We start from the raw sequence: 17,664 nt of genomic DNA, 5'->3' as shown, positions 1-17,664 counted from the left end.
TTATTTTGCATTAATAAATATATTTACCTTCCTTGTACAGTGTTTGTCAAAAAATATAGTGAAAATTATTCTCACATTTGAGGATCTTGGTGATTAAGACCCATTACTATGGTTTTATACAAGTATTCAAATAAACATTCAAAATTATAGGCATGCAAACTTTACTTTCTTGCTCCGAAATCAACTTCCATAGTCAAAAATGAGTTAAATTATTTTCTAAACCTTGCAAATGATGAATATGACAGGTACTACAAGATTTGGGATTAACCCTGGTGATTCTTTTTGGTTTTGTGACTTTGCTTAGCATCATTTTGTTTCCCTTTTTTCATCTTTCTTTCTTTTTTGGTTCAAAAATAAGAGAAAGACTGATGACAATCTTCAAGCATAAAGGAGAGTTTGAAGCTACCCGTTTAGATTGCTATTTTTAGGAGTTGTTGTAGAAACATATACTATAACAATTTGATGCATATGAAATAAAAATATGATTGAAAAAAATTCACAAAAAATATAAAAAATTTTCTGCAAAAAATCACAATTCAAACAAGGATTCAAGGGTGACACTGAGAAGAAAATGAATAAATATGGTGGTGATGGGGCTTGGCCGTGTAGGAGATTGTGCATCCTGGACGGTTGGTTTGGGCTCGTTTGCCTTCCATCAGGAATTGAGTCGGCTGCACTTGGCAAAAGGGGCCCCCAACCTTTCTTTTTGGCTCCTTGTCTGTAAATTTTAATACTTCTTAGGAAAGTCAACTTCTACAAAATTCAACCACCAGCCTTTGGGCTGATGACCACCATCAAAGCATTAAAATTTGATGGGGTGGGAGGAGGTCAAGCATTCAAACCTTACCTCCTATCAATTGCCACATTAAATGACTCTGCTTAAAAAATTGTGCACTTATCTGGTCCGGTGGTAATTTAATCCCCTCTGGATTACCCTTCGACCTCTTTAGGCCCGCCTCCTTTCCTTAGTATAAGATAGAATAGATTATACAACAATTATCGTCTCGGAAAAAAAAAAGTTCCACAAAATTCAGTCAATCCTCAGTGGCTGCAGAAACAGATATTATCTTCTCTCTTGTTACCAGTAAATGGATTGTAGAAGTAAAACACGTCAGGAAGTTATGTAAGAATCCATTCTATAGATTGATGGTTCTCAAAAGCAACAGATTTGGCATCTGAAGTGCAAGCTCGGGAGTCTTGAACTGCATAATCTTTCCAGCTTTCAGTCCATTGGCTTGACTCCCCACAGATCTCTTTTATTGTAAATCCATTGCCAACTCCTGTATAAAGAGGTGTTGAACAAAATTCATTTTTACTTTTTTTTTTTTTTTTGTCAACTTCAAGAAACTTGACTATTGACTTTACAAACCTAAGTCCACAGTACACCTCAAAAGCCATGGTAACTAGTGAGGGTACTGAGGAGACTTATAAACCCAACACCCAAACCCCCCCAATCGATGTGGGATAGAAACCCCACAGGGTGCCCTGCTGCTAAGACCTAAAGAGACCCCAAGCCCTCCCTGGAATAGAGTTTCTGTCTTTTTTGTCAACTTCAAGAAACTTGACTATTGACTTTACAAACCTAAGACCACAGTACACCTCAAAAGCCATGGTAACTAGTGAGGGTACTGAGGAGACTTATAAACCCAACACCCAAACCCCCCCAATCGATGTGGGATAGAAACCCCACAGGGTCATTTTTACTTGATTCATTCCCTTTTATCTCTTGTTTCTTATTTTTGTCATATTAAAGAATATCTTGACTCAGCTGTATGTAACTTGGAAGTACCTGAAGAACATTCAAATGTTAGGAAGACTAATTGTACAATAAGTAGACCAAGAACACAGAAGCCCTATCATCATGGAAGCCAAAACAATTATATCCCCAGAATGTTGCTGTTCTGTACAAGGAGGAAATGACCAAAGGGGCCACAAGCAGTGGTAGGCATCAGAGATCAATGCTCATAAATGGCACAATGAACATAAGTTTGCCATTTCTTGACTAGATACAGATAAGCAAGCAATGTGAAATTTTTAACTCGCGGTAAAAAAACCTACAGATTTAAAGGAAATTCTTATAAAACAATCAGTTTTCTGTCATGGACTCCTCCTGACACTAAATCTCCATCATGATGATGATCATGGAAAATGAGAGTCAACATTCCAACTAAGCAAAGCACTGAACCTACAAGGAGCTTGTCATAGCGTTCCACCCAATGGAACTTCAGCTGACTTGCACCATAGAATGAGAGAGCCACCAGGGAGGTCATCACGGTTATGGTACTGCACATTCAACACGATCACCTTACGTGAGACCACATGATTGTAAAAACAAGCATTCAAATTCAAAGGTACTTATGGTTGTTACAAATGTAAAGGCAGGGAACCGTTCAAGCCATGATTCATTCTTAGATCCAAAAATTCAGTTAGCCAACACGGACATCATCACAAGCAATTCTTATGATAAATAACATCATAAATCAAAATAGCTATCTGTTTCCTTAATCACAAAGTATCCAAGACTCTAAAAGGATATTTAAAGCGACAGCTCTTAAGAAAGAGCTTCTTATAGGCTATATCAAAGATTTAAGCCATTATTAATTTTCTGCTTTCACCTGCTTTTCCAGTTACATGTTTCCACTTGTTCAGAGAATTGAGGGTCCACAAAAGCCTCATTAAGGCAAGTTGCTTCATTCATTTTAGTTGGCCCACAGAAGCCAAACTATAGATAGCCACAAGATCCAGTATGCACAATGCAGGAGGCAAGTAAAGAAATAGCTTTTCAAGCAAACTATAAATCAATTTGTACCAGGATGAAAGCACCCCAATTGTGAGAAAATCTCAAGAAAAATAACTGAGCAAACAAATACCTGAAAAGCAGAACAATGATAGCAAGTACCATCATGGAGGATGAGTTCCCAACAGCAAGAAAAACTGGAAGAGTGGTTGCACAAGGAGATAATGCAGGAACCAGGACAAGCCCAGCAACAGCCATTTTCTCCATGGGTTGATTATGGGAATGGCTGTGACCACCCTTCCCAGTTAGGAAGAGGATGACATAGCTACCACCAAGAAATATGAGCAAGAGCGAAGCAAGTTTGTGAACAGTTTCTTCTCCAGCAATGGTGTTGGATATGGTAACTGCTGTTATGCCAAGAAGGGATGTGGACACTACATGCAGAACTGCGCCAAATGCAGCTGCATAAATAAAGTAGTAGACCATAATAAGAAACTACATGAACATACGCATTTCTTCTCAAATCTCTGCACCATACTAAAGTCATCCAATTAAAGATAAGAATTTTGAAACTTAAATATAATCAAAGACTGGGTCTCGGGTATGCATCCAATATAGAGATCAATACTTATAAATTGAGCTCATAAAAATTACAGGCCAAAATTTGCAAGAAGATGCATGGTATGCTCACTAGAGAGCAAATATCCACTGCCTTGGAAAGGTTCCTACTACATCCTCTGTCAAATAACCAACTGCAGGATAGTCCCTCTTCCTCAACCTTCATCCAAATTACAGGCGAAAATTTGCAAAAAGATGCATGATATGCTGATTAGAAAGCAAATATGAACTGCCTTGAAAAACATTGCTTCTACATCCTCTGTCAAAAAACCCAACTGTAGGATAGTTCCACTTGCTCTACCTTCATCCAAATTAGTCCAATGGCCCACTGAATCATATTTGCTTACTGAAGATGGCATAAAGAAGAGATGACGTGCTAGGGAATTTACATGGAATTTCACAAATCACAGATGATGTTTGCTTAACATTCGAAATGGGTGTTAATATCACTCCCCATGCCATTTCACAATACTCTGGGACAAGTTATCAAATAGCTGTTCTTCCTTTCTCTTTCTGTTTCCTGTTTCTTTTTACTCCCTTATTTCTCCAGTCTACCAACTAACCCCACCAGAAAACATGCAGTAACTTCCACTAATCGCCACTGACAACCATTACCCACAAATGTTTTTGTCCAAATCTTATCCATCCAAATTCAACCCAATCTGACTGGAAAATGGCAGATGACCTCCAAACTCAATAAAAATAACACCAAAAGCTTCCTTTATACCTCAAGAACCCATTCCAATAAAAAAATGGGAAAAAAACTGCCAAGAGTGTTTAGTTATGATAGAAACAATCAAATAATGAAGAATTAATTTTCTTTAACACATCCTAACTATATCTTGCAATTCCCAAAACCAAAATAAAGTAGACAAGTACCATTCAACTCCTAATGTTATCACTACATACTCTGGCTATCTTGCTTTTATCTGAGGTAAAATCAAACCGTCCACCGACGGCCATGTTCAACAATAATACCACTCAACCATAAAACACAGATGACTCATAAAAAAACACCATTACCAATAAGAAATAGAAAAACAAAGATACAGGCAATAAAAAACACCATTACCAATAAGAAGTAGAAAAACACAGATACAGGCTCATAAAACTAGATATCTGATCAGTGTGCCTTTCGTGGTTGACTTGTGGGTATATTTTCATAAAGAAAGCAGATTTGCTGTTTCTTCATTTGTCATTTTTATTACTTTTTTTGAATAATCCCAACCATCAAACAAGGGACTGATTTGAAACCCAGAAAAAATGTTGCAAGTAGTCATCCTACATGATTTTAAGTTTTCCCTATTCCAAAGAATCATATGTCTAAGTACTAGCCAAATAAAACATATGACAGTGTAACTTCAACATGGACTCCAGCTACCTAAAAATAGACCAAGCAAAACTTCCCCTATGTAAAATAAATCATTAAACATTTAAGGCTTATAATATGGTTGAAATTCACTCAGAGTGGAAAAATTTAAAGCCCTGTCAAATTGAAAATGAAGAAATTACTTGTGGCCAAAGTTAACTAGTGCTTAAAATTCAAAATGCTACAAAGAACAACTCAGTTTTTCATTTGTAATTTACTTTCTGACCTTTTAATAGCTTTGGCAATTCAGAATTAAACCAGAAAAGTGCTTCAAAAAATTGTTTGTACAGAAACAATTCTATATCAGGATTTATTTTGATTCTTGCCCTTCAAATGCGTTGCGAAGATTTTTCCTGAGAGAGATCAATTCAAATACACCATTATACTAGATTACGTGGAAGAAGCAGCTTTGATGCCACCCAATTATTGAAGCAAAGTCATAATTACTTTCTCCAGTAACTAGATATCCCATAAATAATTACGTGAAACTGCCCTAAAAATTTGTAAGAATTAGTCAAACCATCCTAAAAACAATTGAAAAAGTATGTGAAACCACCCTAAAAAGTTGCAAGAATTACAAATGCTCTACAAGAAGATTCATACGGCGAACTATTCATCTGGCTTAACCAAACTGCCTCTAAAGTTAATTGATCACCCACCAAAAAGAAAGGTAATATACAAAGCATTCACTAGTGTTCTTCTGTTGGAATTCCAGAAGCAGATAAACATGCTACTACATCTATTCCCACAAGAAGCAATGAATAGTTCATGCAATCCATGACTTGTCCCATATTTTCCAAACATCAATACATAACATTTTTCTTCGAAATTAGCTTGTAATGATTGCAACCATATTTCAAACATGTCGCATGCATCAAATTGCGATAGAACAGTAAATCTAACATGGATGAAGCAAAATGCACGTACAAACATGCACCATTGATCAACAGGGCGATTAGGGAAAAACAAACACAATCCAGCTACCCCTAGAACAAAACCATAAAGTGAGAGAATTGATTCTTAAGGAGCTTTTGCCAACTTGAATCAGTGATAATACGGTAAGAACTTTTTCATACAGAAAAAAAAAAAAAAGCTTTACTGATAATAAGAACTTGTTTGCTATTCTGCTGATAAAAATGCCTAGCCCTTGACAAGATCCATTTTTTTGCAGCTCGTGAATCTGAAAAACCTTGAAAATAACTAAACAATTAAGTTTAAGGACAAAAACCAAAACCAAGCATCCTTTCTACACGTAATTTAACATTTAATTGAAAGCGATAAAACCCCATTAAATCAATAGAAAATTTCTGAAATCTCAAAATCCACATCAAATTTCTCCGTACCCCTATGCCCCATTTCCTCACCAAGCAAGAAACTCACATTTTTTACTCTTCCCATAATATCCCCAAGCTGAAAAATAGGAAAAATCAAGAACAGCCCATTATCATCAGTACTAAAAAGATTCAATCCTGGAAAAAAAAAACAAATTTCAGCATTATCCGAGAAAGATCCGCACATTATAAAACTGAAACATAAATGGAAATATAAGAACTCACTGACGAGAATGGTCCTAGAAAGGGTCCATTTCTGGGCACGGCCAACAATGGAGAAAGGGAGCCAATGGGTCGGAATGAATGAGTGAAGCAATGAGACTGTTGCAATCCCTCCAATTGTTGATAGATCTTCCGCACTAAAGCTGCCTTTTTCCATTTTTTATGTCGCTTTTTCTGGGATTTTTTTTGGTTCTCTTTGAAGGTGAACTGTAAATAAGAGCTGAGGGATGTTTGATTCCGGCTCTCTGGTGGTTAGTGGATTGGCATTATTCTGAGTGTTGAGTTGATATACAGTTAGCAAATCGAAGAAGAGTAGGTTGGGAAAAGGGCAGGAGATTTTGATGGGTTAAAATTTTATAATAATATTTTTGAAGTACTTCTTGTGATGTATATGTATTTTTTTTTTGATTAAAAACAAAAAAGCCCTGTGGTATAGCTATCATACAGAAAAGTCCCATGTGGTTTCATATCATACACGTCGGTACCTCATGATTTGAATTATTCTAAAAAGTTGACGGAAATCATTAAAACAGAGAGCTGAGTGAAAAGACGAAAATACCCTAATAATATAAGCGAAAATAGCCAAAGTAATTTAGCACTTTCATTCCTTGGCCGCTGTTGCTGTTGTTGAAGTCCTCTTTCCTTATCCTTACCAATAAGGGCAGGATACGGGGCATAAACGGTTGCAGGTGCAACCGTTTGTGCCGGTTGTCCTCATTTTGCACTGCGCGTAACATTGGTTAAACACGATGTAACTTTTTTTTCACAGAATGTATTTTCAGAACAGATAGTGGTGGGCCCCACACTTGGCGAGGAAATCGAGTTACATGGTGTAATCTCAGCCGCACAAAATTTTGAGGGCAAATCTTGGCCCTAAACCGTGCAGGGATGGTCATCAGTATGACCGTCCCTGCCCCAAATCCAATAAGGGCAACATAAGAGCTGTCAAGAACTCGTTATCTCAGTCGAAGAATTCAATGAATATACCCAAAGGGCATTTGGCTGTGTACGTGGGGCAAGATGATGATGAGACGTGCAGAGTTCTTGTGCCCGTGATTTATTTTAATCAATCTCTGTTTGCTGACTTATTAAGGGAGGCTGAAAAGGTTCATGGATTTGATCATCCCAGTGGAATACAAATTCCTTGTCAGAAATCTGAATTTGAAAGTGTTAAAATGAGAATCGCCGCTGCCTTAGGCGATGGTGTAAACAGCCGTGGAAGGCGGAGCTGGAGACAGTTGCTGATGAGTAGTCAGCAAGAGAAATTGGACCACTGACAAGACAATGATGTGGTGTGAGGATGGTCATTCCAACTCGGATAAACCGAGGCCGCATCCTAGTCCAGAATAATGGTCCCATCCATCTCGACCACGTGGGCCTTGCCCAACATCTCGATGACGGAGGTGTGCCTGCCATCCCACTGTCATGTCGGGACAGTGTTATGATGTACTACACCCGAGGTCCTATCCAAGAATCTGACAACCGAATAGTAGTAGATGTGACCTCTAACACTCTGTCCACTGCTTTGACATACTGCCCACTGCCCAGAGTGGTCAGATCAAGATGATATGCTGTCTCAATCCAATTTCTAGGAACCTGGATCCCATAGTCCTTCCCTCCAAATTGTCCCCTATAAATAGCAGAATATCCCACTAAGGAGGAGGATGAATCTCTGGTAAAAAGCCTAATCCCTCTAGAATTACTCCCACATTAATACATTACTCCGAACTAACTTAATCTTTAGAGGAAGACTGGGGGACCTAGTCTCGTATCTAACCATCCCAGCAGGTGATCCTCGATTAGCTACTCCCCCAATCCGGTGTACACTCCAAATATCCGGAGCAACTCGTCTGGTCAAAAATCACCTCTTCATGGTGGGTGCCATCCGCAATTCTCGTTTGGCTATTTGTCTTTGATCAATTTAGGGGCAAAAAAATCAAGCGCCCTTCATCTTCTTTTTGGGGGCAAAATATATACAGAGAGAAGAAGTACGAAGTACAATTTTGTTTCCTGCAAATGCTTTGCAGGCTTGCAAGCTCAGGTTGAAGAAGTACAATTTTGTACAAAGGCTTTGTTTCCTACAATTCCTTTGCTAGCTTGCAACCTCTGGTTGATTACTCAGAATTTTATTTCCTGTCGGCTTGCAAATGCTTTTGGCCGAACAACCTAGCAACATGACCTTTTATTAAAGTGTGAAGGGTACAATAGGTATATCTGGTGAAAGTTTGTGATAAAAAATTATTTTTCGCAAGAAACACGCGCTTTTCTAGTGCGTTTAATACAAACGCTTTATATTTGATGATTTCCATCGACTTTTCAGAATAATTCAAACCATAGGGTACCGACACGTATGATATGAAACCACAGGAGACTTTTCTGTATAATAGTTATACCACATGAGGCTTTTCTATTTTTAACTCATTTTTTTGCCGCAATAATAACATTTATATAACCTACTTTAACTTAATTTATAGGACGAAGGGACTAACAGAGAAAACCACTTAAAATGACAGCCACAATTAAATAGCAATTATATAATAAAATAAGAATTGAACTCTAGATCTCCCAATGGCTCAAGAAATTGTTGGTTTTTTATAATGTACTCCCTCCGTCCCAAAATTTGGGACGTTTTTCGGGAGTAGCACTTTTTATGCACAGTAAAATGGTGGACTGCACTTTTCATATTCTTCCAGTTTTACTCCTTGTCTGACACACGGAAATAGCCAGCTAAAAATAAAAGGTCACAGAAATGGTGAAAGTGTGCATGTGTTGTGGTGGGCCATATGTAATTGTTTATTATTAATTGATGAAATCTTGTCATTATTACTAAGGGTATAAAAGGAAAGTAGTAGTGAAAGTTGTTTGACTTTTGCCATGATACTCTTATTTTGGGACAACAAAAAAGTGAAAACATGACATTAACAATGGGACGGAGGGAGTATATGAGATAGAAAAAGTTAATTGAAAAGATTAAAATGATAGTTGAAAAACGTTTTTATGTAATTTTTTCAAATAATGTTTAGATTTTTTTTTCAATGCATAGTAATATTGATGGACCGTGGAGATGAATTTTAATAGGTTAAAATATATTCACAACTTCGTTTGTGAATAAGAAACCCTTTTTGTTATCTAACCTTCTTGGTCTCAACAATCAACATCGGAAGATCCCTAAATTTCATCATCCAAGCAATAAAATATGGTTACAGAAAAGTTTAACCAGGAAAAAAAGAAAAAGTGTCACGATTGTTAGCTAAAATCTCTAACCGCAGATGACCACCCTAACTCATCATGGCTAAGTTTTCCAATTGCACCAAGAAAGAACCAGGAAAAAGGGTCGACTAAATGATATGGATCAATTGAAGTCCCTTGACTAAGAAAAAAATTCATACTCCAAGCACATGAAGCATGATGGCATTTTGTGCATGCATCCGGTTCTCAGCTTGGGGGAAGACAATGGAGTTTGGAGCTTCAATAACACCATCCGTGACCTCTACACCTCTTTCTGCCGGTAAACAATGCATAAAATAAGCCTTTGGCCCAGCTACTTTCATCAGTTCCTCATCCACCTGCGAGTAGATATCTCGTCAAAAATAAGTACATTGCATTGGATTCGCTCACTTCAGAAAAAGCATGAAGTATATGTTTGTGTTCAAATGCTTCCTGTGTTCTTCCGATTATTTCCGTTTCACAGCAACCATTATCGAAAGTAATATAACACAATCCCTTGTTTAATGGAATGCTGGAAATATCCATGTTGCTAGTTTTCTGATTAGTCCAATCTTCATTACCTTTTCTGTGTTTGCTGCAAGTATAAGTTGCTACAGAGAAATGCAAAGCCACATTGTGTTGAGGATACGCCTCGCATCCTCGACACCCCCTGCTCCCCCTCACCCACAGGGAAAAACACACACACACACACACAAAAATATTAGGCTTGTAAATTTTCAAAGCTCTTCATTTTGCCTCACATTTGCACCAACAAAAATTTTGTAAAATTCCAACCTACTCACACATTGCCACCCATAAATATATAAAACTAGTACCACGACCATATTTGAAAAGTAAAAATACCACTTGAACAAGAAACAATTTCAACAACTTCAAATCTAGAAACAAACAAAATTAATGTAATATTTGTGCACACTTTTGTTTAGTTTGTAATAATCAAAACTTAAATCATGTGACATTGACCCTGTTGATTTGGCAACCACACTGACTGCAGGGCAGCAGCTCTGCCATTGCAGAAAGACCATCATATAAACATGCTGGCGAACAACATTACTAATTTAACTATGCCAATATGTTTTATCAACATCATCTCATTTGACTGATAAATACAAAAACAATTCTGCTGCATAGTCCTCATGCACATGCATTTGTAAGAGCTTCTGTGGCTGTTTTTTGAGATACAGTCGCAAAAGACACTCATCACTCTCAAGTAGCGCATATTTGTTATCTTAAGTAGCTCATCCTAGCATCGTATCGTCTGAAAAGTTTAGCCGCTACCTGGCAACCCTAACAGTTAATGCCATCCAAGCCATAGAGTTCAAAAATTTGTATAACTTTAAGTTAGCAATATATTTTCCCAGTTATTCAGTTCTGCCATGTGGCTGTACTTAAATTAATGTTTTCCCTAAAGCCAAAAACATAGAACTCATTTATCTGAGAAGAATGGACACCTGCAGGTGGTAGTTAGGAATTTGACTAGTCTTATAGTCAATCACGTCTTAAAACATGCCTTAAAATGGTAGCAAGGCTTCATATTGTGGTCTAATGTGGTCCACTTGTCAGGCTTTACAGGTCATGCAGTAAGTAATCATGATTATATACCTGGAATCCTTGAAATACTTGATGGCGATATGCAGCTTCTTCTTTTTGACCCATGCTAGCCCAAACGTCTGAATACACAACATCAGCTCCTATAACAGCTTCTTTGGGATCATGAATTATCTCAATCTTGCTGACTCCAGTCTGTTGTGCTTTCTTAACTGTCTCCTGATCTGGTTCAAAACCTTTAGGGCAGGCACAGACAAAATGAAAAGGAACAATTGATGCCAACAACAGCCAAGAATGCACAATGTTGTTTCCGTCTCCAACATAAACAACCTGGAATATTCAATTATCCAACAAAATGAGTGATTATTGAGAAATTTAATTTGACAACCAAATAAGTGCCCAGGTAAAAGAGCATATAGAAGAGGCACACCTTAGTCCCTTCCAGCTGACCGATGTGCTCAATAATGGTCAGTGCATCAGCCATAATTTGACAAGGATGATTATAATCTGTCAGGCCATTGATAACCGGAACAGTTGCATACTTAGCCAGATCAAGAATATCCTGAAGTCAGAGTGATTAAACTCAGGTAAATGTATATAATTGAATTCAGAAATCAACATTGCCCTTCTAAATAAGTGAACTGAAGCTTTGTACATCACCCAATTCAAAATTTTGCACTGTCTTCCAGGAGCTCCTACATATGGGGGAATGTAGTTGGTTCGGACTTTTTACTTTTAACTTTTCATGTGGGTATAAAAGATAAACATTATTTTAGACTAAGCAGAACTAGCACCCTCAAAGTAAATTCACACAACAAATGGACAAAATATTATGGAAGATGATGAAAATCAACTTATGAGTTGTCAAATAGACATACAGTCTAGGGGCGAGGAGTGGGTTGGGTGGTACCCCCCGGGGGGGGGGGAGTGCAAGTGACTGGTCCCAGGTTTGAGACCTACCACTTACATAAAAAAAAAAAAAAGGAACATACAATCTCCTGTCTGCATATTTTCAACAGAATTGGCTCAACAAGTAATTTCATTCGATGAAGATGGGAGTAGCAATGTAAAGAAAAAACAACTACTGCAGGATCATAAGGGTCATTCGAAATGCCTATCATATATGTGGAGCAAGATTTTCTTTTCTTTAAAATTCCCACATGCAGAGAAAATTGAAGATTCTCATACAATCTAAAAAATTTGGAGAGGTGTCTCACCAGCATACCTGATGAGCAAACACACGAGCCATAATGACATCATTATAGCCAGACAGAACACGAGCAACATCACGGGTTTCCTCCCGCTTACCCATCTGGATATCATCTGGTCCCAAGTATACAGCATGACCACCAAGCAAGTTAAACCCTGTCTCAAATGAAACTCTTGTCCTCATGGATGGCTTGGCAAAAATCATAGCCATTGTTTTACCCTTAAATGGAAGATATGTCCTCTCCCCTGATTTTATCAGTGCCTTGATCTCTTTTGCCCGTTCCAAAATATTCAAAATTGTGGCTTTCTCAAAATCATTAATGTGTAGAAAATCTTTCAGACCTGAATTAGCTGGAACAGCAGAATATCAAAAAGAACACAACTATGAAAATTTTGGACCATCATTTGGACAAATTTTGAATGTGAGACAGATCTATGTCAAGACATGATTAGCAGCATCAATCTAACTCACTTTAGGACGTTTCTAAACATTTGAAAATCCAATTTCAGAGAATGTAGTGTATCACGTGCTATCAATTTAGTTATGATTTTTATAAAAATTTGTAAAGGCCTACTACAAAATGAACAATCTGCTTGAAATGAGAATTGGCCAACTGATGGTGCTTAGAATAACAAGCATATTAAGTTCATAAATCTTTCTAGATTTTCACTCAACAATAAAAATGACATAAGAGGAAAGAAATAGAAGGCTTCCAAGTCCAAATGTACAAAAGCAGGAGGTAAACAAAACAGACTTTGAGACTCTAGAGGACTCATGATTTATCGATGCTTCCTAATGAGTTAACTGAACTAAAAAATTCATGCTAATTGAATTTATCCACAATATTTTTACAGGTAAGTAACGTTAAGAAGCATACTACATAAGCATAAAGATTTTGAATTAGAGGGGATAAACTCTACTAATTCTGAAATAAAAGGATGAAAGCATCGACTAAATAATCTACGCTTTCAGGAATGTACTCAAAACTCCAAACGCTAATAGGCTAAATTCATCAGACACACTTAAAGAGCAAAAAAGATTTCTTTCCTTTTTTTAAAATCTTAAAAAAAATGAAAAGAAACCTTTAAACCCCATTACTTACAATCAAGAGCAATAAGTCTCCTCCTCATCCCATTGCTTGAAATGTATTCAAATACAAGTCAAAAGGAAAAACCAGCCAAATATTCTACAAACAGAGAAGAACCCACAAATTTTAAATAACATAAAAGAAGACATGATCTTTACAGAATCCGAACGATGGGGCCTGACCTTTCCCGTTCACTGAAGACGAAGGTGAAGAAATAGCAGAAAAGTTGGCTTGGCAGAAGACTCGTTGACGAATTGATGGAAAGCTAACCGGGGAAACGCCAGTGAGTTGGAGAGATTGACCGGAGGGATAGAAAGAGGAAGCTGATGAGAGCGATGATGGGTCCCTTGTTGATTCAATAGAGGGCAATTGAGAGAAAAGAGCATTGGCCGCCATAGCAGTACACTAGTGTGAAGCGAGCAGAAGCTTTACTGTTCAGTCCTATTCCAGTAGAGTTGACACCAGTCAGTGTTTTAGCTTGTCAGTATCACTACTGTCCTGTTAACAATAATGTTAGTCAGAAGGTGTTTTATTATGTAATTAGGGTCTGTTTGGTTGCACTAAGAATATTTTTTAAGGAAATGTAGGGTCTGTTTGGTTGGACGGAGGAAAATATTTTCCATCAAAGTCATTTACTTGGAAAATCACTTCCTTCTCCATAATTTTCTAGTGTTTGGTTATTTAGTGAAAATATTTTCCAAATTCCTTTTTTCATAATTTTCCGGTGTTTGGTTTGTCAATGAAAATATTTTCTGACTTCCTTTTTTTAGTGTTTGTTGATATGTTGCAAATGTTTTTCTATTCTCAAATCATTCATCTCATTACAAGTTATTTTTAGTTTCTATCCATTATAATCATATTGCAAGGTATTTGAAGGATGAACCAAAAGAATAATGTGACAGCCCATCTAATGGTCAAGACCCAATCGCACACAATCACGCATGCACACACACACACAAAAACACATACGCACACAATCGCACCCAACTACACAAATTCAATAATGGTCAAGAGCCAATCAAATGTCAAATTTGAAAATTACCACCAGTACACAAATTCATAAATACACATGTACGAGTAGGCAAGTCAAATGTAGTGGGGGTGGGGAGGGGGCCGGAGCGTTGGACTTTGAATTGATATTTGATATTAGAATGAGGCCAGAACCAATGAGAAAGCAAGAAGCTACCAGTAGTCCATTACGGGAGGAACTAGAAATAATTAAAGCTTTTGGTAAATGAAAACCAAGGGGGGTTGGGGTTTGGTGGACAAACATAAAGAGAGAGGACTTTGTGGCTGCAAGTTCAAGAGTAACTACTCCTTATTTGGTCACAGCCCACGCAAGAAAACAGGCAAAATATCATTCATATGTAGCATACCATGTGTAACAACAGTCAAAAATTAAAGTAGACACCTCCATATCTTGCTTTTTCTAAAGAAAGCATCTACTATATTCTTTCATTTTATCTCTCTCTCTCTCTCTTATGTGATAGAGACCCCTAATTTGCTGACATCTCCCTTGGACCAATTGCATTGGTACTAGATTAATCAGCACTGTTTAGGACCACTGGTAACAAGAATTTAATTTGATACATATACATGTACTTTATATAGTTAAAAAAAAAAAAAAAAACAGCCCGTCTCCTTGGTTACTCATCCTCCCAAGTAATGTCCCTGTTGGATGAACCAAAAGAATAGTGTGACAGCCCATCTAATTCTAGCGTTCTAGAACTCATTTTCTGTACACAAAAGATGTAAGATTTTGTCAAGCAAAAACTGGTTTAGACCTATATAACAACATGTAGCATGTAGAGTTCTTTTGAAGCTTTAATTACAGCAGGCTTTTGCATCAGAGCAACTATCTATGAAGATAAATCCATTCGGGCATGAAAGCCCTGCAGATAGAAATTAGAACCTGGCTCTGTTCCAGTTTCCCACAATGTGAAAAGAACATCTGAAAGCTAGTGTTTCCTGATGTCACTGGAATATCAAGTGCTCTCTCTCATTGTTTGTCCAGGTCTAAAAGTTTTAGACTTATTATTTTAAATGTCTAAACAATGTGACTTTAGATTTACATGCTTCTAAAATTAGGGACATAACCCCAGCTAAATGTGTACAAGTATTACTCCTTAGAAAAACAAAAACTTTTAACTTGAAAATGCCAAAATGGGACCAGAATAAGGTTTTTTCTCGTTATTTTAGAAGTTGGAAATTGGCACTTGGAAATAAGGTCAAGTGATGGAGCAAGCAGGATACATGTGATAAATGATAAGATTAAATGATTTAGGACAGATGGAGATATCATCAGAAACAGGGAAAGGTGCTGCAACATTTCCAAATCATCTAGACGTTTTAGAGAACTACTAAGCCAGGCCTTGACGGTGAATGAAGACTATGAAATTCGCCAACCAACAAGAACTCCATCAATATATTTGTTGCTCGAGAAAAGGACCAAAGGAATTCATGAGTCTATCTGAAATTAAACGCTGATAAGTACTGCTATAAATAAAAGATTTGTGCAGCCCTTATAGAAGCTAGCATTGCTTAACAACCCAACAAGATAAACCCAGCAAGTACCTTTTTTCTGTTTTGGTAATTTTGTCCCCAGTTCCCCATGATGTATATAGACTATGTCCTGTGTAAGTCCAGTTTTACTTCTGGCCGCATCTTCTTCATTAAAGTACTTATTTGTGGTTTCTTGTATTTGCCAAGACGACAAACCTGAGTGATCATTTTACGACAGAGTCGTCATTGCCATTGGGTGATTCGCTTGCTGCTATGTCAAAACATTCATTGATTTGGGAATATATCCAAAGCCTTCTGTGTTTCCACGCTTATATTCCCTTTTCAATCAAGCAGCTATGGCAAGAATCAGCCCGTGGCTTCACAAACTCAAATGAATTCACTAAAACTTTTACAAATGGTCCCACCAGATTATAAGAAAAACACTACCCTACCCTACCCGGATTCCGAGCAAGTTAGAGGGTCGAGACAAAAGCGCTAAGATTAATAATCAGATTCCAAGAATCATAAAACCCCTAATACTCAGCAGCCAAATTAATTCATTAGCATCAATCATATCAAATGTAACCCTAATCAGGTAAGAACAAACTAAAACAAAAGCAACCCAGAAAAATTCATTCAAATCCAACTTCAAGAATCTACACCAGTAATTCTAGACAATTTTTCAAAGGAAAAGGGAGGGAAAAAAACTAATAAAAGACCATCATACCTCTGGAAATACTTAAAGGAGTCTTCACCCTTGTTGGAGGTGCTGTTGCAGGAACGGGGATGAGATGTCGCTGGAGATGGTTTGCTGAGGTAGCCAATGGCTGCTGACTTGCTGTTGCAGGTACACAAACCCTTTGAGTACTCAAAACTCTTCAAAATAGTAATACTTGAGGCACTAAATTAGATTCACCCACAGATTATATTACACTAAATGAGTCTAAGTTAATTTTGTGACTGTAACAACGAAGGAATTCATGGTAAGACCAAACTGTGTGTTGTTAAAATGATTTATATCGAACAAAATGCTAATCATGTCTAAAAGTTTTAAACAACATTCTAAATTAAATCTTAAAATAATTCAACTTTTAATTCAGCAGTGCTGGTTTTTATGTTCTAGGCTCGATCCTTCTTAACGAAGTATCTATACAGTGCCGGAGGATCTTGACAGTTGACGGTCTGATAGGTAATTTTGAAGGTCTCTCTTATGCTGTGTTGTATAAATATAAATATAAATAAAGAGTACAACAAAACAAACCCTTTTTCGGAAGTTTATTCAAACAGGGAGTAGGGGTAAAATTACCATCCCATGTTCATCTTCATCCATCCTTCACAAAATTAAGGGTTAATTTCACTTTGTCCCGCAAACTTTGGACGATTACCCACTTTAGTCGCTAAACTTTAAAATAGGACACTTAAATTCCTAAAACTTATAAATTGAGACACTTAAGTCCCTAAACTTATAAAATGGGACACTTAAATCCCTAAACCCTTATAAAATGGGACACTTCGACCACCACGGCATTCAAGATTCTGTTAACAAATTTCCTTAATTGGGAGGTATTTATAAGTTATAGGGACTTAAGTATCTCATTTTAAAGTTTAGGGATTAAAGTGAGTAATCGTCCAAAGTTTGGGGGGACAAAGTGGAATTAACCCCAAAATTAAATACATATCCCATTTTCTCAAATGGGGAGTACGGGTATAATTAAGCTGTCTTCAGATTCTCGATTCAATTTGGTATGAAGTTTCGAATATTTGGAACATGTGCCTGGGATTTGGATAAAATGAAAAATTTTCGTTTACTTC

The 17,664-nt window shown here is 37.1% G+C and overlaps 2 protein-coding genes across 5 annotated transcripts; both read right to left on the bottom strand.

The window, feature by feature from the left end:
* Positions 1–1,859: 1,859 nt before the first annotated feature.
* LOC113704138 (uncharacterized) lies at positions 1,860–6,596 on the bottom strand. Its single transcript, XM_027225837.2, has 3 exons — positions 6,281–6,596; positions 2,871–3,198; positions 1,860–2,283 (listed from the first exon to the last, which is right to left on the bottom strand). Exons 1-3 carry the CDS (start codon positions 6,432–6,434, stop codon positions 2,076–2,078), a joined length of 690 nt encoding a protein of 229 aa, XP_027081638.1. The 5' UTR covers positions 6,435–6,596; the 3' UTR covers positions 1,860–2,075.
* A 2,832-nt stretch (positions 6,597–9,428) lies between these two features.
* On the bottom strand, positions 9,429–17,056 carry LOC113704128 (ornithine transcarbamylase, chloroplastic-like). 4 transcript variants are annotated; one of them, XM_027225809.2, is made up of 6 exons: positions 16,580–17,056; positions 13,533–13,848; positions 12,279–12,604; positions 11,484–11,615; positions 11,108–11,383; positions 9,429–9,843 (listed from the first exon to the last, which is right to left on the bottom strand). In XM_027225809.2, exons 2-6 carry the CDS (start codon positions 13,744–13,746, stop codon positions 9,661–9,663), a joined length of 1,131 nt encoding a protein of 376 aa, XP_027081610.2. In that variant the 5' UTR covers positions 13,747–13,848; positions 16,580–17,056; the 3' UTR covers positions 9,429–9,660. The 4 variants fall into 4 exon arrangements, with proteins under 4 accessions (XP_027081610.2, XP_027081608.2, XP_027081620.2 ...); XM_027225807.2 differs by having other exon boundaries at positions 12,279–12,613; positions 13,533–13,791; XM_027225819.2 differs by having other exon boundaries at positions 13,533–13,791.
* Positions 17,057–17,664: the final 608 nt, after the last annotated feature.

This window comes from Coffea arabica, chromosome 1e (genome assembly GCF_036785885.1).
Source record: "Coffea arabica cultivar ET-39 chromosome 1e, Coffea Arabica ET-39 HiFi, whole genome shotgun sequence".
Lineage (NCBI taxonomy): Eukaryota > Viridiplantae > Streptophyta > Magnoliopsida > Gentianales > Rubiaceae > Coffea > Coffea arabica.
Note: the sequence above shows the minus strand (reverse complement) of the source record. Positions and strands in the feature narration are given on the sequence as shown.